We start from the raw sequence: 25,960 nt of genomic DNA on the forward strand, positions 1-25,960 counted from the left end.
CAGTAAACCAGAGCTCTTCGATGTTTCCCAGGCCAGGAACCGCTTAGCTGAGAGAGATGAAGCAAGGATATATTTACAGTATATACTTGTTTGACACCATTGTCAGTGTTGTGTGAATTAACGTTTTTCATTTCATTATGTGGAATTCAAGTTGATGTATATTTTCACTTTAACCCTCAACACTTTGTAAACTTGACTTGTGGCTCTTCGCCAGAAATGGACGATCTACAACAGGGTTCCCCAATAGGCGGCCCGCGGGCCATTTGCGGCCCGCGGGGGGTTACTGTCTGGCCCCCACCAACCCCAGTAATAAAGGTGGTATAAGAGCAGCAACAACACTAGTATATCGTCGTTGTAAAAAAACCTGTATCTCCAAATTTGTACGTTCTTTCGCAAATCATACAAGGCTGTCGCACAAAAGTAGTGAAAACAGCAGATCTACAAGCACACAACGCCTCGCACCGCGAGGCGTTGTGTGCTTCTAGATTGTCTGTTTTCACTAGTTAAAATACATTTTAAAATGATAAATGCAAAACGAACGTTTTTTTGGGGATTTTCACCCGACAACGAGGATATCTGAACTGTCGCAGTCGCTGGAGTAGCGGGAACGCCACCGTCGCCCCCTGCAATGTTGTGTCCCTCGGCTTGGTACCCTAGACATAATTCGGCCCCTTGGGGGAAAACTAATTGGGGAACCCTGATCTACAAAGTCACAAAACGTCACTGCGTCACTGCCAATTATTTGGCAAATAGTCCCCCCAAAATAGACATGCTAGTGCCGCGCTGTGAGCTTGTATGTCAGCTATTTTTTTATAGTTAAAGCATAAAATAATGGTTCAAGTCTAACGTGACACAGATGCATTCTTAAACCCATTTAGGCCTAGAATTATTGACTGCTTTAACTGTTGAAAAATAGCAGATATACAAGCTCACAGTGCGGCACTCGGTGCCGCGCTGTGAGCTTGTATATCTGCTATTTTTCACTGGTTAAAGCATTCAATAAATTCTAGGCCTAAATGGGTTAAACTAAACTTAAAGCAGTTCACTCCAATATGCGAGGACAAACACGACAGCCCTGCGTTTTTGTATTTCTTTTATTAACACTTCTTCTTAAAAACATTTCAAGGTTACACAGATGTGGAAGGAAGGTGGGGGGGGGGGGTAAAGCATTCAAGGAAGAGCGCAGCATGTGACAGAACATTTCAGAGAGGGAGATTTAAAAAAAGAAAGAAAATAAAAACCTCTAAAGAAACGGGGGGGAAGAGTTTGTCTGAGGCGTGGGGTCCTAAAATCAAAAACCGTCGCATTTTCTTCTCCGCCAAGTTTTTCTGTGAAAAGTCAACGAAAAGACAGCCACTCGTTCACAATCATCCCTCTGTCATTCTCTCTCTCTCTCGTTCCCTTCATCCCTCCATCCTTCTTCTTCACCGTTTCTTTGGGGGCTGGGCTGTGCGGGGAGGTGTGATGGGCCGGCCCGAATTCATTCCTCCATACTGGTACTTGGCTTTCTTCTCAGACGGCTTCAGGATCTGTGGAGGACGGGAGGACACAAACACTGGCGTTAAACCGATTAAGAAGACCTGAGGCCAATTCTACAAATGTCTTCTAAATCCGAACAGTTTTCTGAAAAATAATAATAATAATAAAAAGCATTCTCTTTTTTAAATTATTTTTATGTCAACTCGTCAAGGACCCTGAAAATGATATGTATTTGGCCACGGAGCCATCTGAAAATGTTTTGTTCCAGGTACCCTCAGAAGCAAAGATTTGAGTTAAAAATGTTTATATAATATACAGTATACAAAGATTTGCACACATTTTAGCAAGTTCTGCGAGCTCATGGAGTGGCACCAAATAAGCTTGTATATTATATCTGCTATTTCTGAATATTCAAAGTATAAAATATGATCCCAGTTTTAATGGGTTAAACAACTACTCAGTGGTGGACAAAGTACTCCCAGTACTTGAGTCACACACAGGACACTCCAGGTCAAATATCACTCTTAACTACAAGTGAAAGTTGCTCTGTAGTGTACAGGGCTATTTGCTTTTAAAAATACTTAGCCAAGTATGAATTCCAAAAAGATAAGAAAGATTGTGTTATGTGAACACAGGCTATTTTAATCACAGAAAATCAAAGTCAGTGTAAGTATAACCTGGTCAACAAACTGCTACTCAATCTTTAGTAAACACCTCGGTCCAGCTACTGTATGTTCACTGTGTGCTGGTATGGTAAACATCACCATTCTTTGATCACTGTTTAAGGTCGACCCTGTAAAACCTGATTCCTATCCAATTCAAAAATCCAAAAACTATCACTTTTATGCTTTTAGTGTTGACAGCAGCAGTATATTCCATGTATAATTCTAATTTCAGTTATTAGATTATGTTTGAGAATGCTCATTTGGCTTGGCACAATATTTTGTCATCTCTTGTGTCAATGGAATACCATGCAGAGTGAAGATTATGGTCAAGAAGTGATGTGTGTCATTTCATACTAGTTTCTCATGCATACAGTAGCTTTTCAGCAGTATTTCTTTATAGGATTGCTGGAATGTTATCCAAATGTTAATTTGTCCAGCATAGCATTTATTTGACCAATTATTAGGCAGCAGTTGATTTGGCAGCGTTTTCAACCACAGTCACAGTGTGTACCTGAAAAGAGCACATCAGGGTCTCGTCCACGCTCATCATTCCACCGGCGTTGTCAAACTCTCCACAGTAGTTGGGGGCAGAGAACAGGGTTACCAGCTGCCGCTTGGCAAAGAACTCGTAACCATCTTCTACCACCTGGGGGCGACAGACATCCACAACAGAATGTTAAGCAGGCAGGGTATCTTGTATCAGTTGTCATCTGTCATGTCAATATTTACAGTGTAGCACACTGTATGTGGGATTTAAATAGACGTCTGCTGATGTGTTGCCGTGTGTGTTTGTGTGTGTAGGCTACGGTTATATATAGTTTATATCTATTTACAGCGATATGGAAAATATTTCTGATGACAATGATTTGTGGTCCACACAACAAAAAAGTATAGAGTTATTAGAGTAGCAACTAAAAGTTGGGTTTAGAATTAGAAGAACTATCACAATTTTAAATGTAGGGATTAAGTGATATTCTTTGGTTAAAACAATACGTTTTTTTTTTTTCTATATTCTGATAGTATTCATTGCTATAGTGTTTATTCGGCCAGAGGAGTCTCCCTATCTCTCCAGCTCTTTAGTAAACAAAATACATTTGCAGGTGGGGATGAAATTGGTATCCCCAGCCACATTGTAATAATGTGTGTGTGTGTCTGTGTACCTGGTGGGCTCTACAGATGAGGTCCAGGTCGTGGCGGTTGAGGAACTTGCTGACCACGTCGGCCCCGAAGGTGAAGGAGACGCCGCGGTCGTTCTCTCCCCAGCCCTGCACGTCCTTGTCTGGGTCGGACCATAGCAGGTCACACAGCAGGCCTGGAAGAAGGGAAACAACAACGGCAATGTAATGTAGTGGTTCTCTAACTTTGACATTTGAAGGTCTCCCCTTAACTTTGACAGCGTACAAATGGAACCAAATGGACCCTAACGGGTCCATTTGGTTCCATTTGTACGCTGTCAAAGTTATAGACTTGTATGGGTCAATTTAGACCCCATAAATGAACCTAGAGAGTCACTGAAATCCTCTTTGAGAACCACTGATGTTTAGCGCCTGCCAGTGGGTGAGACTTCAAAACTCCTGAATGTACTGGCTGGTTTGGAATCAAATCCCGACCCGCCTGTGGCTAATTCTTTCATGTCCCCTTCACGGTCTCTTGCTCGGCTTTATAAACCGTCTATTATATCCACTTGAACGGTGGCATCCCTATTCTGAGGGGAACATTCGTCGAAAATGGCAGATCCGCAAGCTCACGTCGCAATGCTTTGTTAGTTTGTGTAGGCTATAGCTATTGCAGGCAAAGAGATTTGATGTAAGACCATATTAGTACCGGTATTAGTTTACCCAAGCATAGTAAGTCGGATGAAATCTACTTCAGTTGACAAATCTTACTTAAATACAAGTAAGAGTTCCATAGTTCCTTACAACTATGAAGTTTTAAGGATGAATAAAATGTGAATGAATATACTGTATCTAACTTAAACTTATATGTTCAAAGCAATCCTGGATTGGGCCTTTTCTGGAAATCTGACTAACGTACCTAGTATAGATTGCTTACAAACACCCAAAAATGTTCTTGCAATACACAATACACATAGCTGCATACCATTCACAAATAATGTCTACACTTCTAAACTGCCAGTCATCATCATTTGCGATGCACTGATTGCTAAAAAACAACAACATTAGACCTTTTCAGCATTTTTTATTTACTGGGGCAAGCCTGTGAGGGAGGAATTGCTGACACGGTTGTTCCAGACAGAATAAATGTAATGGAAAGGGTTCAGGGAACCACTCAGCAGACCTAATGCCTTTATTTATACGCACCACAGAGCACTTTTAGGTTCTGTGCAGTTACATACACAGAAATGAAACGTGCTTTTAAAACCATCGCAATAAAACGAGGACATATCTGGGTCACAAGATAAAATAATCCAGCTCTCTCTTCGAATATTAATCAGGTCTTTTTTTTCCCAAAACAAGAGACAAGTCACCACTTGGTAGTGTTTTTACTTAATAAGACCAGAGACGTGTCACATAACCACTTTAACCATACAATTTTATACTTTTATACTTTGCCATTAAAAAATGGTAGATATACAAGCTCATAGCGTGGCTTGTAGATCTGCTATTTCTTTTAAACGTGAACATGTGAGGAAATCTTAATCTTTTAAAGCAAACATTTTTAACTCAAATGTTTGCTTCCGGGGGGGGGGGGGGGGGGGGGGTCCCTGGAACAACATATTTTGAGATGGGGGTCCGTGATCAAATGCATATAATTCTATGGGTCCTTGACATTAAAAACTTTGAGCATCACAGATAAAGAAACATATGTTTTTCAAAAAACCATTAGGATTTAGAAGATTTTTAGGTATATTTGAGGTCTTAATAGGTTAAGACAGTGGGAATCTAGAGTTACAGAGAAGGATCCTAGTGGCACATAAATGCCAAAGTCTGGAATTGCACTCGACATATCTGTCCTATACCGTTGCTGTCGGGCAGAAACCTCCCATCTCCATCTAAATTAACACCCCTACTCGATCACACGACAGCATCACACAAAAGCAGCAAAAGTAGCAGATTCACAAGCTCGAAGCGACGTGTTTGGAGCTTGTCGATCTGATACTTTTGCCGTTTTTGAATTCGACTCCTGAAAAGTAACAGTCCTGGACATATGAGGTTTCCACCCGACAGAGGTGACGATATACATAGTCCATAACCAGACCGAGCAAGAGGTGCAGGAACGACCATAACAGGATCTGAGAGTTGAGGGCTTCCTTGGTCTGGAGGCTGAAGGCCTTATATGGGCCTGTGTTGCCAGTTTGAAAGGCGAGGGGGGCTAGAAGGAAGGCTCGGTCAAAACCTCTACTTGGAATGGCTTGAGTTCATGCGAGTCTTCAAGTGAGTCAGACTTTTTTATTAGTTAAAAAGGTAACTGTGCAATTCCTCTTTAGCAACCTACACATGAATAATTGATGTAGGCTGACATCAGAACAACTTAAAAGGACAATACCAGGAGGCCAAGCTGAGCACTTTAGCACACAAACTTTTTATATTATTTATTGTACTCATCATGTGCTTTACTGCCAGACATGTCCGCAATGATTCATCCATGGCTAGATTGTGTTAGGACTGATCACGTTGCTCTAATAGTTTGTAAGTCGTTTGTTATTGGGCCACATGCACTGAATCAAGAAGGGTTTATTTGCCAGAACTGTCTCTTACGCATACAGGTACCAGCAGCACATTTTTTGTTAAAGAGTTTAATGTAGCCTCCTTGAAAAAAGACAAAGCTTGATTTGTCTGTCTGTCTGTCTGAGCGATGGCTGATTTAAGCAGTCACGCTGGCCTGAGTCAGTCAGTACTGTGGGTGGGTAAGCAGTGCAGTGACCGCCTGCTAGTGGCTAGTGACCCTGCCAAGGAGCCACCATTGTGACCCAGCCGTTGAGCGTCCTTCCAGCCCCTCCAAGCAGCCTCTGACCCTGGACTCTGTCTGGGTCTGCTGGTCACTCTAGAGACATGTGTGACAGGCAAGGAGTGAAATGCTCCCCGTTTTTTTTTTGCAGTTTGTTCACCGTTCTCCTACGGGGGGTGTGAACCTTTTGCAAAAACCAGGGATCATTCCACTCCTCAGTGTGACAGTGGTATGATGTTGGGGGTGTTTATCAGGGTCTGCCATGTTTAGCCTGTTGACTATTACTCACAGTATAATGTTTCATTACTGCTGACCATTTTCCAAAGCAAATTTCTTTCTTCTATGGATAATAAAGACACAATTGTGTTTATGTCAAAGAAAATGACGCGAATACCGTTTCAATTCCAGTCCCAGTGATTTGAACCAGCATGTTTGTCAGTCAGTAATAATAGTGAAATGAACATTAACATTTTCTAAGTAACTGCTCGCCGCTGTGGCTTTTTGTGTTGTGTTTGTGATCATGACGCGTCGCCTACCTGTATCGGGCACGTCTGTAGGTCTCATGATGCGTCTGATCTGCTCCATGGACTGAAGGTCGGGCGACAGACCTGAAGAAGACAAACATTTAGGAGGACGCACAGGAGCAGTAACGGTTACGCACAATTCTAACAATTCAAACGCCTCGCTCATTTCAAGCGCCTCGCTCCTTGACCCTATAGGCCAGGCTGTGTGAATGACCTGTAGAACAGTGGTCTTCAAGCATTTGGCACAGGGCACCCCTGTAAATAACTTTTTCATTGCTGCATTGTTACTTTACACAGTATCTTAGATTTATGTCAAATATGTACTGTAAATCTTTCCCCCCAAGATACAGTATGTCACGAGGAAAACTGGAGAGAAGAGAATATCCTTTTCCATTATAGTACAGATTGAAAATAACTTTCATACTTGGCGTTTAATCACTTAAACCCCAGTATGCCTATTCTGGGGGGGAACTGAACATTCACCGATAATAGCCGATCTACAAGCTCACAACATCCAAGAGACATGGTGAACTGTAGGCTGACAAAAAGGTAAATACAGTGCAGCTCAGGTCAACTCAGTAAAAGTGGGTTAAACTGAGGGGATATTGACTCAATTACAAATATTATCAAAGTAGGTTACGGCACCCACTTTGAGAGACCCTGCTGTAGAAGGCAAAACAAATCACGAGGACACACAGACCCAGAAACAGCACACACAATTCTTCCAATTCAAACACCTTCCTTGACCCTTTCGCCCCCATATATCAGTATCAGGGGTGAACGTGCTCTTCTGACCCAAGGTTTTTTTTCCCACTGTGGATCAGGGTTTGCTTGACAGGCCTTATCTTTTAAAGTCCACCACGGCGAGTCTGGTTTTAAACTAGGGCAAACACATGACCAGGAAACAAGAGTGCAAGGCAGACATTACGTGAAGCCTCCCACTTGGCCCAATAAATATTCAACGTTACAGATATCTAAACAATAACAACCAAAATGGTGGCACTGTCTGGTCCAAAACCGTAACCTTTCAGGAAATAGAAAAGTGAGCCATTTACCATGAGAGGGAGTGGGTTGTTGGCTGATTTACCACTGTTTCAGGGTTGTGGCACGAGGCGAAGCAACCCTCGAATGGTAAATTGCTTTTCTACCACTTCTACCATATAAATTAAAGAAAACACAGTTGTAACTTGCAATGTTATTTAGTTACACAATCATTAATTGTTTCAGTGGGCGGGGTCCATGAGCCAACTCAAGGTTGTTGACTGATTTACCACAGTTTTAAGCCAATCAGAATCCAGTATCTGAACATGTGACCACAAAAAGTGGTAGAACATAACTTATTCACAAGTGCTTGTGAATAACTTTCACAGGTTAAATACAGTGTGTACAGTATGAAACCTAAAGACGGAATTAACCACTTGTGTATCTGCAAGCATCCTGGCTGATCAGATGGTAATAGGATAGTTAGGATAGTTAAGATGTGACATCTTGCACCCCCAACAGCGGTACAGGACATAAATGTTACGGATTGCATAAAAAATTAGACAGACATTAGTCACTTTTCAAAAAAGAAGCCAGATAAAAGGGAGTATGCAATGTAATTTCTAACATGTGACGGTTTACAACGACAACCGCCGATTACATATTCTCCACTTTGCTTGGGACAAAGAGAAATCGGATTACTGTATGCATGCATACCCAGGGACCACATTTAAGGCAAGGTGTAAATACAGTATCATGCGTCCAAAAGATAAATTGACACGTTCCAGAATGGTGGAGTAACCACGTTGGGTGACTTACCTCCGTGACAGCAGAATATCTTCTCATCCACTATGGCGGCGATGGGCAGGCAGTTAAAGCAGTCAGTAAACGTCTTCCAGAGCTTGATGTTGAATCTGCGTTTACCTGCACAACAATTATTAATTCAAGAGTTAATTATTTGGCCGTGGCTATATGTCACACATTTTTACACTTGCATACAAAGGTTTAGGTACAATATAATTGTGTATATATTATGTATTTGTATGGAAAAAAGAGGTTCGGGCTGCTTTTCGACACATTGAGGTTAGACAACACACTCCATATTTGGGGGTAGCTGCAATGGGAACTCCTTATATCGTATGGTTATGGCCGAGTCATAGTGACATGAGCGTCATGACATGGTTTGCCGGCCGGCCCTCCCAGTAGCCAAGTTTACTAGTTAGTCTCTGTAGGGTGGAAACCGAATATTTCCAAAACTGTTATATTTAAGGATCCAAATTCAAAAATCTCACCTGTGCAAAGTGAGCAGTGCAAACACGACACACATGCAAATCTCCTTGTATGGGCCGTACTGCCCTTGACGTCAGTTACTATATGTCAATGAGCATGGATCTCCATACATGGAGTTCCGTACTAATACACACAAAGTGAAACGTACTGTAGGAGCAGTCCGTGCCACTCAAAAACCTTTTTTGTGACTCTGTAGTATGGTCAAGTAGGGCCTGGTTTATTGTAATGATTATTATGTTTGGTTATGTTGTTTTATATATTTGGTCAGTGAATGCACTATCATTGGTGTGTGCTGTGTATGGATGACTGAGTGACAGGAATAGGGGCGGACCTGGTTACTTCAAAAGCACCACCTATTCACCTGCTAAGCACACAGAGAGAGAGAGAGGGGATGAATGGGAAGCTGTACTTTTTGTTGACCGCCTTTATTAGCTTTAGTTTATTTATTGCGATGAGTTTAAGCACCATTTACCCAAGTTCCGTTTGTTGCTTTAATAAACCCAGGTAAAATTCATTGTTTGGGTCAAGCGAATGTTTGCGGAGCGCGTCTGACAACAATGGCCCATCTCATTGCCTCTCAGTAACTTACTTATTTAGTTTGGTATCCTGCAGTCACATACAGGGTTGTTGTTGCATACATGTACAGTACTAACTATTCCCCTTGTAAAGTGTTTTTCAACGCTTTTCATATAAAGGTCCATTATTTATTAGGCATTTGAGCCTCATACCACCAGACATAACCTCTCAGACACCAAAACGTTGAATATTTTGTTGTAGTTGGATAAGATTTTGTCCACAATTCTATGCTGTAGTTATGGGCTGGGTGTTTTTCATTTTGTTTTAGTCTGTTTTTCCCTATAGTGTCTGGCCTGGCTGGTATGTGGGCGTGTGAAGGTCTGCCTGGGCATTGTTCTCATTTCCCAAATCATCCTGCTGTTGGCTGGCTGCTCACCTGGGGTGGATCCCCTCATCAAGCAAAGAGGATAAAAGCCCTGGCTCTACACAACAGCCTTTGCCAGTTTGTTCAGTTGCCGACCGGTAAAAGCCACTGTGCCTCTGCTCCTCAGTTTGTTTGAATCCTTTTCTGCAAATCACCAATTCCTCCTGTCTCTAGTCTCTCACTCAGCTCGCCCAATGCCCACACGCCTGCTGACTGCCTGCAACACCAGCCAATACTACAGCCATGCCAATCCTAGCTTGAATGTTTAATTTTTTGACTTGAACTACGCTTGAATTAAAGACATTCAGCTTGTCAATCTCTGGTTCTGAGTTCTGCTTTTGGGTACTAAGACAAAGACTTAACCCTAACAGCTGTATTGATGCGGTGCCATAAGAGAGATGACACAGGCCAACGTTTATTTAAAAAAAACAAATCCATAAATTAAGTAATGCAGGTGTTTAACAATAACTTAACTCTTGAGAGCGTAAAATGTTTCAATTTACACTCAAGAGTTAAAGATCTATAAGGGTCCATTTGGTCACCAACTCTCCATCGTTTAGCTGGGGACCACCTGGAACCCCCTCAAGGACCACTGCTTAGCACTCACACTCGTCGTAGAAGCCGTAGATGCGGTTGATGGAGGCACACTCATGGTTCCCCCGGAGCAGGAAGAAGTTCTCTGGGTATTTGATCTTGTAGGCCAGCAGCAGGCAGATGGTCTCCAGGGACTGCTTGCCTCTGTCCACGTAGTCTCCCAGGAACAGGTAGTTGGCCTCTGGGGGGAAGCCGCCGTACTCGAACAGCCGCAGCAGGTCTGTGTACTGGCCGTGGATGTCACCTGGACGGAGGGAGGGAGGGAGGGAGGGAAGCGTTTTTACTTTTGTTTGTTTTTAAAAGATTATCTTTCAATGCTTTAGACCAGGGGTTTCCAAACTTTTTTTTGTCTCAGGGCACCCCATAAATATTTGTTTAAATCCGAGGCACCCCTACATTATAATTTTCACTCCCCAGCACCTTATATTTATAGCATATCGTCGTTGTCGGGTGTGAACCATTCGTTTTGTATTTATCATCTAAAATATGTACTAAACTAGTGACAACAGCAGATCTACAAGCACACAACGCCTGTGCTTGTAGATCGGCTGTTTTCACTAGTTTTGTGTGACAGTCTTGGAAATACAAGGTTTCTGCTCGACAGTGACGATATTTTAGTGATTATGTTGCGAGGAAAACGTTGAGATAATAGCAATTTTGGTTAAAACTGACTGAAAATAGCTTTGTACTTCAAGTTTAAAATGATACTAAATATATTTTTAAATGTCCAAATAAATTTCAAATATCAAATTATCTCGCGGCACCCCTGAACTGCTGTCACGGCACCCCAGGGTGCCCACTTTGAAAACCCCTGCTTTAGACAAGAGAACCTGTTTCGCCTCGCGTAGCCAGACTATATCACTGCGTGGATATGAGTCTGGTGTATGGCTGTTATTTCTTCATGGGGTGGGTCAAAGAATTTCTCTGGTCCAGGGGGCCATTTGTACGGATTTAAAATGAAGCAAAGACATTGGCCGCTAAGTTGCGCTGTTCTGGTACCAGAAGCAACATGTTCTCCATAGAATTCCATTCATTTTCCCAAACTTTTAAATTTGTTTTTCTTACCTTAATAAACATTCTCATAAATACTTTATGGTTCCTGTCGCTAGTTTAAAGCCTCGTTCCAATCACCATGATATGTGTTTTGTGAGAATATGGTCCAGGTTCTGTGACCATCCTCTGGGAAGGATGGTTTGATGATTGATTTGACCTCTATGGACCCTTTATAAAAGATTTAGCCCCCATGTCCCTCGCAAAAATCCCGGCATTTTTTGCTATAGGGCCAAATTCAAAATGGCACCTTAATTAGTGGGATCTTATTAGTGGGCAGTCTGAGTGGGATACGGTCCCGCATCAGAAGTAAATCAACAAACTATTGGATAGTGGCTACTATACAAACAAACAGCCAACACAGACAGCACTGCTTCAGGCAGGTGTGGGAGAGAATGTACCTACCACAGATTTTGAGAGGAGCCTCCAGCTCCAGGAGGATGGGCTGGCTGAGGAAGATCTCCCGGGACTTGATGCAGAGGCCCCGCACCTCGGCCTCCGTCATCTGGACTATCTTCCCCGGTCGACATCCTCGCACTGGGGGGAGAAGGGGAGACAGAGACGGGGAAACCAGAGGGGAGAGGGTGGGAGAACAGAGAAGGGAGAAAGACAGAACATCAGATTATACATTGCATGTTGTAAATGTTTTAAGTGTTTTAATATTTAAAATAGCTGATCCTCAAGCTCACAACGTTTCGATGTAGATCGGCTATTTGAAGTATTTTCAAATGTTTTTCAAAATAGTAAAAAAGAAGTTTAGGGATAAATAAAATATAGCTCTCTGTCTCACATTCTAAGTCACATCATTTAACAGACAATATATTGTGGCTGCAGCAAGTCAACCATGTATTCAACTTTTCTTCTCTCTTCTTCAAAGCAAGCGCCCTCTCATGCGATGCCTGAAGTGTGTAAGGGGAAGCACAAGGTTTGCAAACAAATCCAGCTATTTGAAAGCATGACATTTTAACGCTGTGGCGGCGCCGAAGGAGCTTAAGCTGTCTAGAAGGGGGCCTGCCCAGTGCCCATTGGCCCGACAATCCATTATTCCAAAGAAAATGATAGGTGGGTGTGAGGTTAGGCGTATTAATAGGCCAATGTGCAGTCTCTGAATAATAAGAGCTGCCCGACCAACCAATGCCATGGCAGCGTCTAGAAGAGGGTTTGCCTTAATCTGTCTGTCGCCATCCATTCCATCTCTCTGTTCCAACAAAAGTAGACCAATCAGCGAACCACACACATCTCAACTCACGCTGCTATGCCAATCACAACTCGGCTCACACTGCTACGTGAATATGTGCATACATTCAGCGAACCACACAGCTCAGCACGCTGCTATGCCAAACACCGCTCAGCTCATTGTTGCACAGAGCCAAACACAAGCCCGAGCTCCAAAGTCAAAGTTGTCGACGTTACATACATAGCTGGTGTTAGCACATCATTGGTGTTTCGTTCACTTGACTGCACACACCTTGCAGCCTCCCATCTACAGCTACTAGGGATGTTTCGATACCATGTTTTCCTTGCCGATCTGATATGTGTGTGTGTGTGTGTGTGTGTGTGTGTGTGTGTGTGTGTGTGTGTGTTTGTGTTTGTGGTAGAGAGGGAGAGTGAGAGAAGGGGAGATAAGAGATAGAGCACTGGTGTTTATTAGACTGATATCTTGTGTTGTTTATAGCTAACTAAAGACTGTTGCATCCTCAGACTCTTCACTGAAACTTGTACACTTGGGCCACTATAAAGCAAACTCCACATACCCAAATGTTTTATTCACCTGCCACAGTGTCAACCCCTGTATTGCATTGGTGGATAGACTGGCGTACTCAGCGATTCCGATATGACCAAATAAGGCCATATCGGGCACTTTCCCCCGATACCGGTATCGCTATCGGAACATCCATAACAGCTACAGAGAGTACAATGAAGCCAAGACGATATTTTTAGACTCTGTGTCTCTTGTGCCATGAATAATACTTTTTGTTTTTTTTCAGGGCGCGAGACATGTTTACCGTCACAACACGTCGAGCGCAGCCTCTGGGTGAGTTTAGAAATGAACGTCAAACTAAATACGGGAGACAAGGTTTAGCCAACAGCAGGAGAGACAGAAATAGCTCCAAGACTAGAGAGGGGTTTTCTCTTTTGGAGAGAAACTTCCTGTGTTTCAAGTGGGAGGACAAGAGGCAGAGGAGGCATCGTGTGAGCAGTGTTTAGAAAGGGAATATTTCTCTACATGGGAGTGTTCTTGGCCCTGGTCACAGATTACAGCTATTTTGGAAAATCATTACATAATTTCTCTGGCTAGATGCAACAGGGAGTATGTTTGGAATCCTCTAAAAACCACAACTTGGATGATGACTGCCTTTCTTTTTTGCGCAAACAGGCTAAAAGTAGCCCAAACGTTATTAGCCTAAAAGGCAACACGGGACAGCAGAAGAAGACTACAATACTACATATGTTTTTCTTTTTTACATATTGTTTTTGAGCAATAATCTAATACTAGGATGTAGGCTAAATGAATTGAGTACAAAGGGAAACAATTCCCAGGCTGATCACCACAATTCCTTAAAATAGCAAGCTCACAGTGCGACATGAAAACGTATACATCTACTATTTTTGAAAATTTATTTTAAACCATAAAAAGTGATAATTGATCATTTTGAATTACATTAAAAAAAAGTTTGAGAACTACAGCACTGATTCAGAAGGCATTTGTAGAATCTACTCAGGTCTTAAACGGGTCAAGTGGTTATGCTGGCCGAACACAGATTGCAAGAACTGAATGCAGATCAGGTTCCCTGCAGGTGACTTGAGTGTCTGTGCCATATTGCGGCCGCAAAGACATTTCACATGCGCAATAGACGGGCTCCGTTTGGGGACATGTGCAACGTGACCCTGCTATTTCTGCCCGGAGGCCTCAAGCGGGGACGATAAACACACATCTGTCATCCTCTCTCCAAGACAGGGGTGCCCAAAAGGTTGATTGTGATCTACCAGTAGATCACAAAGGCTGTGCTGGTAGACCACATGACATGCCCCTAAAAATACATACATAATTAAAATATAAAAACAATATATATTTTGATTAATTGACATGAAGAAGGGCCTGTCAGCTCCCTTCATGGCTTCTAAAGTAGGCAAACCCCCAATCTAATGCTCTGTTTTCAAGAGACAGGACTGCATTTCAAAGAACCCGAAAACCTACCACTTGCCTACAGAATGGGATGAAGACTTTTCCCCCCCCCAGTTTCCCATTCCAAGCGCGTTTTTCCGTATATGCAACGCCAGTGCCGCAATTCCAAAGCCTCCTCGGGTAATTTTTTGGCGTGGTGGGTAGATCACCTTGAGCTATTCATTTCAAAAGTAGCTCTCAAGTCAAAAAAGTGTGGACATCCCTGCTCTAAGCCAAGTGGACCCGGGTCCAGTCCTGTAAAACTGGTCGTGTCGCACACGTGCCCCTACCTGAACACATAGACCAGGGCTAATAAATAATACTGCTAGAAATGTCCCCAAGTACAGGTTACACAGCAATAGCTTGGGCTAAGGTTTGAGCGCCGTGCAACACCTGCAAACATGCACCCGGATTATTTACGCAAGCCACGTGTAGAAGGGAGAAATCACTCAGCCTTGCGTTTCTTCTGCTGAAAGCTTAGATGGCAGTTGTTGTGCACTATAAGAACTATTTAATTATTGCCTCTCATACACTAAGAATGGTCGTTTAAAGCAATTCTAGCTGCTTACACTTTCATCAAAGAATCACATAGAACATAGCACACGTTAAACAGAGGCTCTTGTTGTCAGCTCGGCTGCACTAGTGTGACTCCCACTGTCTGAAATCGGTCCGCGTGGAAACACATACAAAACATAACAATCCTATTGTTACAAGAACGTACACAGCGTTTGCCTTTTAAGTAAAAAAAAAAGGATCTACAGCAAACAACAACAACAACAAGATAAGGACAGTTTGTACCGAAATGTGTGCCATATGTGTGTACACGACTACAGTATGTTTGAGACACCCGTAGTGCCTCCAGGGAGACATTTCACACCTCAGCTCGGCCCCTCCCTCCCAGCTGGGCGGTGACGCGCTTACAGGTCTGTGTTGGCTCAGCTGACGAAGGGGGGAGGCCTGATATATAGGGCTGTCACAATTACTACATAATCGTCTAATCGTGATTTTTTGAAATAATCGTGATTATTTTTCATAATTGTCATAATCGTTTCCATGTTGAAAAATGTTCATGTATTTTTTTTAAATGTAAAAAATAGTGGGAATAGCAGATCTACAAGCTCACAACGCGTCGCATCGCGGCGCGTTGTGAGCTTGTAGATCGGCTATTTCCACTATCAATGTTATTTTTTAAGTATAAAGTTGTCAAATATGTCAGTAATGTTTTTGTATATTTAGGTTATGTGTCATGATTGCCATGTGCAGCTTCAAAGCCTAAAAGCCAAACAGAAATGTAATTATCAACGTCAAAAACACAATTAAATCGTTAATCGCCAATTATTTGAGTGACAATTAATCGTCATGTAAAATGTCATATCGTGACAGCCCTTACTGATATATGGGAGAGAACAGAACACACCCAGCAGACACCCACCTCACCCACCCTCCTGGCTGACCACAACAAGCAGCACTTGTAGCACCAGTCTGGGAGGATCTGCTTTCACCATATGGCCGGACAGACTAAATGCCATTGGACACACACATACTGTCTGTTACTGTACACCACACACCTATTTTCTCTCTCTCTCTCGCATGACGTCTTAACTCTCTCTGAACACACAAACAAACAGTAATGATCCGTTCACCGTTCACAGCGCGATCGTCCCGTGAAAATCACTAACACACACACCCCGTGATCCAGTGACCTTGACACCAGATCGTACCACTGAGGGGCTCATATCCCAGCATCCTCTGGTACTGCTGCACGGCAGTGTGCCACGTCACCCGTTCATGTGTGTGTATTTGTGTCTGTAAGAGTGTGTGTGTGTGTGTGTGTGTGTGGATTGTGTGGATATTGGGGGGGGGGGGGGTTACCAGAGCCGATCACCATGGCAACCAGCACAGGTCACTGCCACCCTGAAAATGGTTGAGTGTTGTAGCTGTGATGGGGGAGTGATTTGTAGATGTGTGGCATCTCATCTTCCTCCAACAACAACCCATGCTCTGCATAACAGGCACCACTTCCATTCCATCCATAAACGTGCAGGTGCGCATGCATGAGCAATGGCTTCAGGAATTTACAGGGGCTAAAAGGCGAAAATGCCCCCATTTAAATCTCAAAAGGATGTGCGGCAAAAATATCAGCCCGATAATTCCTGCTTGTGGAAATACATATGAAAATGCATATACTACTTAAATTAAATTGCATTAAAATCATAGTATTGTTTTATTGACATACTGTAGTAGCGTAAGTAATGGTATGAGTGCGTAATGAGAGAAAATAAATGCTGATATTTGTTCCAAAAAGCTTCATACCCTGTCTAACAATGCTGTACCCCCTCCAACTGTATATATGTTCCCCATTTTCAACAGTTTTTATTATGTTTTGAAACTTGCTTTGGCAATGTAAACGTACGTTTTCTCATGCCAATAAAGCTCCTTTGAGTTGAATTGAATTGAGTACTCTCCAATGTCTCACAATTTTAGACACTACCAAGTAGCCACTAATGTACTCACGTACATTTAATGGGTGCAATTACTAGTGCACACGCTTTCAGACATACAAGCCAGCCTCTATGTGAGGGAGTCTCACCAAACCACCGCAGCTTGCCTACAGCTGCTGACTGAAGAACAGAGACAGCAGGCACATGCGCACATAGACATCAAAGGGGGCTTGAGCCCCTGCCCTTTTATCCGTCCGTAAAAAGTGTCTTCTCCAGACCATGAATGCAGTTTTTACTATGGTAAAAGAAATGCAAATGCCCTCTTTCCATGCCATACCTGAAGGCAGAATTCAAGAGAATTGCCTTGTCCAATCTCTCCTGAACTTGAATGCAGTATCTTATGTTGAAATAATTGCCCTCTCTGTATAGAAATCCATGCCGTTACTCCACATCTCCAGTATTCACTTGATTATGCCTAGATTAGTGTGGTATCAAGCACCGAAAATAGACGACCTCCAAGCTCACAATGCGTCGCAGCGGGCGCGTTGTGAGCTTGGAGGTCTGCTATTTTCGCTATTTTCACCAAAAGGCCCTTTTAGAAATGTAAGCCCCTGCCTCTTTAACATTCTCTGCATGTCCCTGAGAGACAGATCCCTGAAACAGATGTGTGGAACCTCACTTTACGTAATCTTAAGTTTTAGAATAGAGAGGAGGAGGGGGGAGGGGGGTTCCCAGCTGATTCTCATGCAGCATTGGTACTGGTGGTCTCAACAGAGCCTTTGCTTCGGGATTCTCGCCACGTTCCAATTCATCTCTCCTAATTTGGCAGTGCTCTGCTCAGCTTTGGGAGTGTGTGTGTGTGTGTGCGTGTGCGTGTATGCGTGTGTGTGTATTTCCACATGGCTCTTGTGCCTGGTGGGATGGGGGGGGGGGGGGGGCTGCTGCTGGGTCACAGTCTTGACACTTTCAAACTGAACATAGGCATATACGTTCTCTCACTCACTCACTCATCCCTCTTGCCAAAGATCACTGCAACGACATAACTCTATTTTCCATCCTTCCCTCTTCCCGTCTTGAACCTCCACCTCTTTTCCTTGCCCTCCTCCCATCCCTTCCTCTCATATACTATCTGTCATTCGGCTGGATCCTTGGCTGATTGTGATGGAATCTTGGCTTGCCCCCTGTCCCGCTGCTTGCTGCTGGCTGCTCCGGCCTTGCCAGTGAACCGGCACTGACGTCAAGAGCAGGGGCATCACGGGGGTTGGGGGAGTGGGACTGAGTTACTAGGGCCCAAGGTGGAGGGGGCCTTAATTGTTTTATACTTTTTAGCTATTGAAAAATAGCAGATATACAAGGCAGTCGGTGCCGCGCTGCGAGCTTGTAGATCTGCTATTTTTTAAAAGTCGTGAAAATGTGTGCAAATCTTTGAATATATGTATTTTTTAAGCGAACATTTTCAACTCAAATTTTGCTTCTGGTTGGGAGACCCTGAAAATAAATATTTTGAGATGGGGGTCCGTCCGTGGCCAAATACATATCATTTTGGGGGTCCTTGACATGAAAAGGAGCAACAAAGACTTGCACACATTTTCATGATTTTTCAAAAATAGCAGATCTACAAGCTCGCAGCACGGTGCCGCATTGTGAGTTTTGAGTTATTGAAGACTTTATTAGAAGTTTGCATAGGAAAAGGTACAGTTTCGTGACAGTACAGTTCACTGGTACAAGGTCAACTAAAAGGAGATCCTAGTAAGCACTTTATTTGAGCTTGTATATCTGCTATTTTTCAACAGTTAAAGCACACAATAATGTCCGTGAACCCTCGTACCCAGGGCACAGGATTTGGTGCGACACCCCTGCTTGCCAGTGAACCGGCACTGACGTCAAGAGGACAGCGCTCCCCTGTGGCTCTTCCCCTGAGACTCGCTACATTCCACACAGACCATGGATGCTTCCAACCTCTTCCAACCTCCAAAGAGGAGTTCTCTCCGAAGGTTGGGATGTGAGGCATTGTGAGCATGTAGATCGGCGTTGTGAGCATGTAGATCGGCTATTTTCACAATTTCTGCCTCTATATATTTGACAATTTGGACAATGTTTAATTTGTCATTTTAGAGGTATTAAAAAGTCCTTAAATTGGCACTTTAGAAATGTGAAGATACCCTCTATACACTTAAACTTTATGTTGGTTTGTTTACAGTTGAGTGAGAAAACAATGTTTCACATTAAGTTAATCATCTGGGGACCCCCCAAAATAATTGGGGGGTCGTGTGTGATGTGATCATCAAACGATAAAGTCGACTTCAACTCAACTTTTTACTGAGTCGAGTCGACTTGCAAAAATCACAAGTCGTTAATGCCCTAGTAGGCACTAAGCAGGTGTGGTTTAGGTTGTTTAGGTCTCTGGTTCGCTGCGCACACCGCATGGAGATGCCCCATCTGACCTTTCCTTTTTAGCTCACACGTTGGGACTATAAGAGGGCTGACCGCGGACGCACCTACCGGCTCTGGCTAACACACCAAGGCGGATATTTTTTGACTACAAAGGTTCATCTGTTGTGCCTTTGCGCCAGTGGTTTTCTCGCATTTTCACATCAAGGTCCATTATTTATTCGGCATTTGAGCCACGGACCACCGTTAGATCCGATTTAGCCTCCCAGACCCATGAGATTCCATGCTGCATTGATGTTGGTGCCATAGGACAGATAACAGGCAAACGTTGATCAAAATAACAATTCTTCCACATTCTCTAATTGTAAAGAATTCTTGTAAATTGACTAATGCAGGTGTTTAACGATAATCTAACTCTTGAGAGCGTAAAATGAAACCAAATGGACCTGTACTAAAGAGTTAAAGGTCTATAAGGGTCCACTGGGTTACCAACTCTCCATCATTTAGCTGGGGACCACCTGGAAGCCTCACAAGGACCACTGGTTGAAAACTACTGCTTTACGCAAACATACAGCGTTCATCCACTGACAAATGCGTGAGAAGATTCTTGGGGTGGCATTGTCTGGGTACTGGGTGGGAGCTGAATCACATTAAGACACAGCTTAACGAACAAGAAGGGTTGTGTGCTGTAAACAATACAATGGTGGCTGGGAAACGGGCAGTGAGTGTGGTATGATCTGATTCTGAACCCCTTTAAGCAGCTTAGAATGAGAGGAAACACAAGGTGAGCTGTGACATTTCGGAAAGGGCTGCAGTACCTCAGCTTTGCACGGGTGTACTGTAGGCCTACTTCTCTTTACTCAGGAGAGTTTTGGCCCACTCAAACCCCCCGAAATGTCCAGGATTTAGACATTTTAGTGAAAAATTGGGACATTGGGATCTGCAAATTGGGGTAGGTAGGCGTACCCCATTATACGACAGTTGGAACTGGTTTAATCCAGTAAACAACATGCATACAGCAGCACAATTGAGCAACTGCTGCTGAGCCGGGGAACTATTAGTGTGCAAGCAAGCCATCATTTCCAATGCATCCTAGGCTGAATACTGTGTGTGTGAAAAGAGGGTCGACGAGTTCAATGTGTTTTCCGTTAATTTGAAAGAGCAAGGTTGGTAGCGGTGGGGGGAAGGAGAAGGGAAGGAGGAAGTATAGGGAAGTAGGCTCTTCAGTCAGGATAGAAAGTGAGGGAGCGCTTCAAGGCCGCTACAGTAGACTTCAAGGCCGCTACAGTAGATTCTAAGTGCATGACACTTAGCCTGGCGTAGCCAGACTATATACTAATGCAGCCAAATAACTGCAGTAAACATCCCCACCGAGTGTTACCATGGGTGGATTGTTTAGCGGTGTAACTAAGTACATATACTTAAAACTGTACCGTATTTTCCAGACTATAAGGCGCACCGGACTATAAGGCACACTGTCAATGAATGGTCTATTTTCGAACTGTTTTCATATATAAGACGCACCGGACTATAAGGCGCACTGTCAATGAATGGTCTATTTTCGAACTGTTTTCATATATAAGAGGCACCGGATACCGTTGCGTTATGCATCCAACAGATGGAGCTGTGCTAAAGGGAATGTCAATGTCAATGAATGATCCATATATAAGGTGCACTGAACTATAAGGCGCACTGTAGTTTTTTGAGAAAATTAAAGGCTTTTAAGTGCGCCTTATAGTCCGGACAATACGGTACTTGAGTAGTAGAATTTGGACTTCAGGTATTAGTTTTTTTACTTTATTGGAGTATTAACAATTTTAAGCACTATTACTTGTACTTTTACCAGTCCACTACAATTATATGAAAGCTAATCATCTGGGGACCCCCCAAAAATAATTTGTGGACCCCCCCTTGGAGTCCCGACCCACAGGTTGAGAACCACTGCATCAGGGGCGGGGTGATGGCCACAACAATGAAACGGCTGCCAGCTGCAGCCAGCGACGTCAGTCCATTCATTATCAACAAGTAAACAGGGTGAAGTAAGTGCAGTATCAAGATGGGCACCAGATACAGATAGTACTGGGTCAGCCTTAAGAATGTGCTCTTTAGTTGATGCTGTACGCTCCAGTATGTGGTGTCACATTTTAACAATGGCACAGCGATATATCAATAATTATGTTGATATCGTTGTGATATGAGACCAGATTATCTTCTGGAATTTTGGAGGTGGTAATATTGTGATATGGCATAAGTCTCGGTTTTAAAGGCTGTATTGTGAACCTTTGCCTGAACTTAGCCACTTATTATTATTAATTTGTATAATATAGTGCAATCTATGTGACACCCATCATCACATGATATCATACCGTAGTGTTTGTGTTTTGTGCTTACAAAAACGGTGAAATAGCAGATCTACGCTTGTACAGCTGCTATTTCCCCCCATTTCTAAAATCATCGTCATTCAATCTCTCCCCTGCAAGCCAAATGATGCCATGATGACGTTATGATAACGTCCTCCGGTGACGTTCAGAACTAGGCCAGATCACAGCCCATATCTTGACATCATATGGACTTATGGATTATTGTTATTGTTTGTAATGTTAGTTGAAATACGAGCATGTAAGGTTATATTCTGGGATATATCTGACTAGTTATGATATTTATCTGGCCTCAATCGGACCCTCTTTGCTAAAACCAGGACATCAGTTTTCGTGGGCAGGATTTATGTTGGTTGAAATCAGGTGATATTCTAGGCCGGATCTGACTAGTCGTGGTTTGACTTGATCTGGCCCCAATCGAGACGTCACTGATTGGTCCAGGTCCTGACCGTGCTTGCTGGGTCGCAATCGAGGCAAAAGCGAGGTGAAACAGTCGGGATATTGATTTAAAATCCTATCGCCCACCATGCAGCCCTAGTAGGCACTAAGCAGGTGTGTTTTAGGTTGTTTAGGTCTCTGGTTCGCTGCGCACACCGCCATGGAGATGCCCCATCTGACCTTTCCTTTTTAGCTCACTGCCTCCTCCTCCCCCCTCCCTCCCCCACTCCCCCCCACCATTCCGTCTGGGCAGCCTTCCAACCCAGCCACCCCTACACTCTCTCTCCTCTATCCCACTATCTGTCCATCCTTCTCTCTCTCTCCCACGCAGGTCTTGATGGAAAACAGTGACCCCCCACCCTCTCAGTGGACTCAGTGGGAACACAGAGTGACTCTAGGGCTGTAGAGAATCTTAAAGCAGGAGGAGAAAAAAAAAGAGAATCCCCACTTGCGATGGCATTTATTTCTGAGCGCCCTGCTCGTTTTCTGAGGACTTTTTGTTTCGCTCCTTTAAGTGGCCACGACTTGAATAGCCGTCTTTGTGGAGCGAAAGAAAGAGTGAAATTGAGAGGAGAGAGAGAGAGATAAATAGGGGGGAACAGGGGACGGGAAAGGCACAAACAGAAAATGCAGAGAGTGATAGAAAGAGAGAGAGAGAGAGAGAGAGAGAGAGAGAGAGAAAGAAAATTAACCCATTGAGACCAGAGGGCCATTCTAGAAAGTTTTTTTCTGAAAAAACGTATGTTTCTACAGTATATCAGTGGTGCTCGAACTTTTTAATGTCAAGGACCCCTAGAATTATAGAATGTATTTGACCGCGGAGCCCCATCTCAAAATATTTTGTTCCAGGGACCCAGAGAAAGAAAGATTTGAGTTGAAACGTTGGCTTTAAAAAAACATATATATTCCAAAATGTGCACACATTTTCGTGATTAAAAGAAATTGTAGATCTACAAACTCATAGTGCAGCACTCAGCCACAGTGCTGTGCTACTAGCTTGTATATCTGCATTTTTTTAATAGCCAAAGCATAAAATAATGGTTAAGGCAGAGTGGGGGAGACAGAAAGCGAGGGATACAGAGAGAGAGAGAGAGAGAAGAATGAGAGTGGTTTATTGGGAAGGCATCCCGGGTCGAGCTCTTGTTGTGCCATGTTTGGTGCCAGGCGGGAGAGCGCTCCTAGCCAAACAGCCTCTGCCATTGTTTCTTTCCACAACAGCGTGCCACGCTAGCACCCAGCGCACCACTAACACAGTGGCAATCCACATCACCAACAACAACAACAACAATGACGAGGGGGCGATGGAACTCTTTGCTGGAATTGTATGGGGAGGGGGATGTCCTTGGGTCCAGACGTGGATTACGAAATACGAAATGCACTCAAAAGGTGCCTTCATAATGACATCAACTGGATAATGCCATCCCTTGTCTTGCCCAATTTACCCAGACTTGTCATGTGCCATCTACAGTTAAATTAGACCGTTAAGAGTCTCTTAACACAGTCATGCCATATTCATTACGTATTATGTCATGTTCTTATCCAATTAGGATATCCATGCCCATGGATATTCAGTTTTATAAGTGAAGCATGGCTCAAGAGTCATTTACTAGACTGGAGTTGGGAGTGTGACCAAAATACAGCTTCCTCCTGGCAGTTTGGGGATAACTCCATTTCAGGAGCTAAAGCAGTACATTCGACGCCTGCTGTGCTGAGCAATACCCATATACTTTATGGGGTTTGTACTAGGCCGTAACATCACCCCGTAAAAAAAGAAAAGAAATAACAAAAATGGCTCTGGGGGTTGCCACTTTCCATCGTCCACTCGCTCGGCAACCACTCCCTTGGCTTTTATGTATATGGAGCCGTGGTGTTGATTGTGCCACATTAAGCCTGTGGAAGGCCGGAGGGGGCCACCTGTGAGGGCAGGGGTGGACAGAGATCCCCTTGTTGGTCAAGCTGGGGCCATGTGGGCTTGTGCCCGGGCACACACACACACTGGAGAGAACTCCAACTGGAATGGCGGCCTCTCTTCAGCTCTGCCTGGCTCTCCTGCACGCAGATACAGTGGTTCTCAACAAAAGTAACCTTGCCCACCAGGTGTTCGTTCACAACAGGCCGTTTGGTTTCCGCCTAAAGCGCGGAAACCACTAGAAGAAGCGGCGTCGCTTTTATTTGGTTCCCTCCGTTTGTTTCCCCAATCCCTATTAAAATGCTTGAGTAGCCTAGTGTAGTCTTGTCAGTCGCTAACAGTTGGACTAAAAGATGCATATACCAAACAAATTTTTCAAAAGCAAAACTACTCCGCATCAAGGAGTTTATTAGGTAGGCCCTAAAAGTATGTCTTTGAGCGCAGGGGAATATTTTGGGTTAAAACTGTTTCCGGTGGATAGTTCCGGCCAAATTGTAGTCCTTTGAGTACTACAACATGACGTTTTGTGGTTTCCGCTCCAGACCGGTTACAAGCCCGAAAAGTGAAGTGATCCCAGACTACAACAAAAGTGGTCATTGAGTGGGTTCCAGGTGGTCCCCGGCTAAATGATAGAGAGTTGGTAACCAAATGGACCCTTATTAGATCTTTAACTCTTGAGAGCGTAAAATGAAACACTCTCAATGATTTACATTATGGTTAAACATCTACATAACTTACAAGAAGTCTACACAATTAAATGTAGAACAATTGTTATTTTGTTATCAACATTTGCCTGTTATCTCTCCTATGGTACCACCACATTAAAAAAGCATGGCATTGTACCACAGCCATGAAACCACTTTTTTTGTAAGGCAGCTGTCAGCTGAACACAGGGGTTAAATGTTGATTGCCGTTATGAACTAACACAGCATTATCACGGTGTGAGTGTCTCTCCGAGTCCATAAATCATACCATACCGCTATATGGGCAGGGAGAGAGGACAGATGAGTTGAGCTAACCAGAAGCCAACATAACACAGAGACTCGTCATGGGAATTGTACATTCCATTAGGCTGATGTTATAGTTGATTACACAACATTGACATACTGCAGTACGTACTATGTAACTAGGCCCACAGTGTCTCCGGGCAATCTAAGATCGCTAGATAGGATTTAATCATACGTATATGCACATCTGAATATGTCCTAACCAGATAGAGAATCAGACAAGTCAACATTTCTGGAGCAACGACAACATGGGGCGGCCATAGCTGAGTGGTTAGTGAGCCCACCTGGGGAGCCAGAGCCCATGGTCGTCCCAGGCATGATTCCAGGCCAGGCCAGCAATGTCCATGTGTGTCCCTGATCAAGACTCTTAACCCCTAATTGCTCCCCGAGGGCCGTACTGCTTCTAGTTGTTATAGGATGGGTAAATGCAGTGGAAGAATTTCATGTACAGTTGTTCTTACAAAACGAGGAATCTTGAGTCCTAGGTTCCTGCCATAAACCATTCCCAGTTTAGCCTATTTGCAATGCATGCGTCAGCATGTGTAGATGCACCCGGTCCAGGCCCGTGACAAAGGAAACCTGAATACACATGACTAGCTACTTACACACCGGTCAGCACTTAAAGCATAAAGCAGGAGCGACTGGGTTCAAAGCTAGCTGTGTTGCCAGTGGATCAGATAGGTCTGTCACCCCAAGGCAGAACAACTGCTGACCCTCGCCTGTCAACAAACAACCGCAGAGCAACGCAGTCCGTTCAGTACATGCCTGCACCATCATCTGCACACGTGTGATCTCCAT

At 43.6% G+C, this 25,960-nt stretch overlaps 1 protein-coding gene across 1 annotated transcript in view; it reads right to left on the reverse strand.

Moving 5' to 3' along the window:
* Positions 1–1,076: 1,076 nt before the first annotated feature.
* Positions 1,077–25,960, reverse strand: part of LOC308298182 (serine/threonine-protein phosphatase PP1-beta catalytic subunit) — a 32,186-nt gene continuing 7,302 nt past the window's right edge. Inside the window, exons 2-8 of the mRNA XM_080741737.1 lie at positions 11,838–11,969; positions 10,396–10,626; positions 8,378–8,482; positions 6,590–6,661; positions 3,305–3,456; positions 2,656–2,790; positions 1,077–1,529 (exon numbers count right to left, since the gene is read on the reverse strand). Coding sequence (XP_080597863.1) covers positions 1,425–1,529; positions 2,656–2,790; positions 3,305–3,456; positions 6,590–6,661; positions 8,378–8,482; positions 10,396–10,626; positions 11,838–11,969 — 932 coding nt within the window. The 3' untranslated portion in view covers positions 1,077–1,424. The remainder of the gene's footprint in view (positions 1,530–2,655; positions 2,791–3,304; positions 3,457–6,589; positions 6,662–8,377; positions 8,483–10,395; positions 10,627–11,837; positions 11,970–25,960) is intronic.

This window comes from Nannobrachium achirus (assembly GCF_963921795.1).
Source record: "Nannobrachium achirus genome assembly, chromosome: 14".
Classification (NCBI taxonomy): domain Eukaryota; kingdom Metazoa; phylum Chordata; class Actinopteri; order Myctophiformes; family Myctophidae; genus Nannobrachium; species Nannobrachium achirus.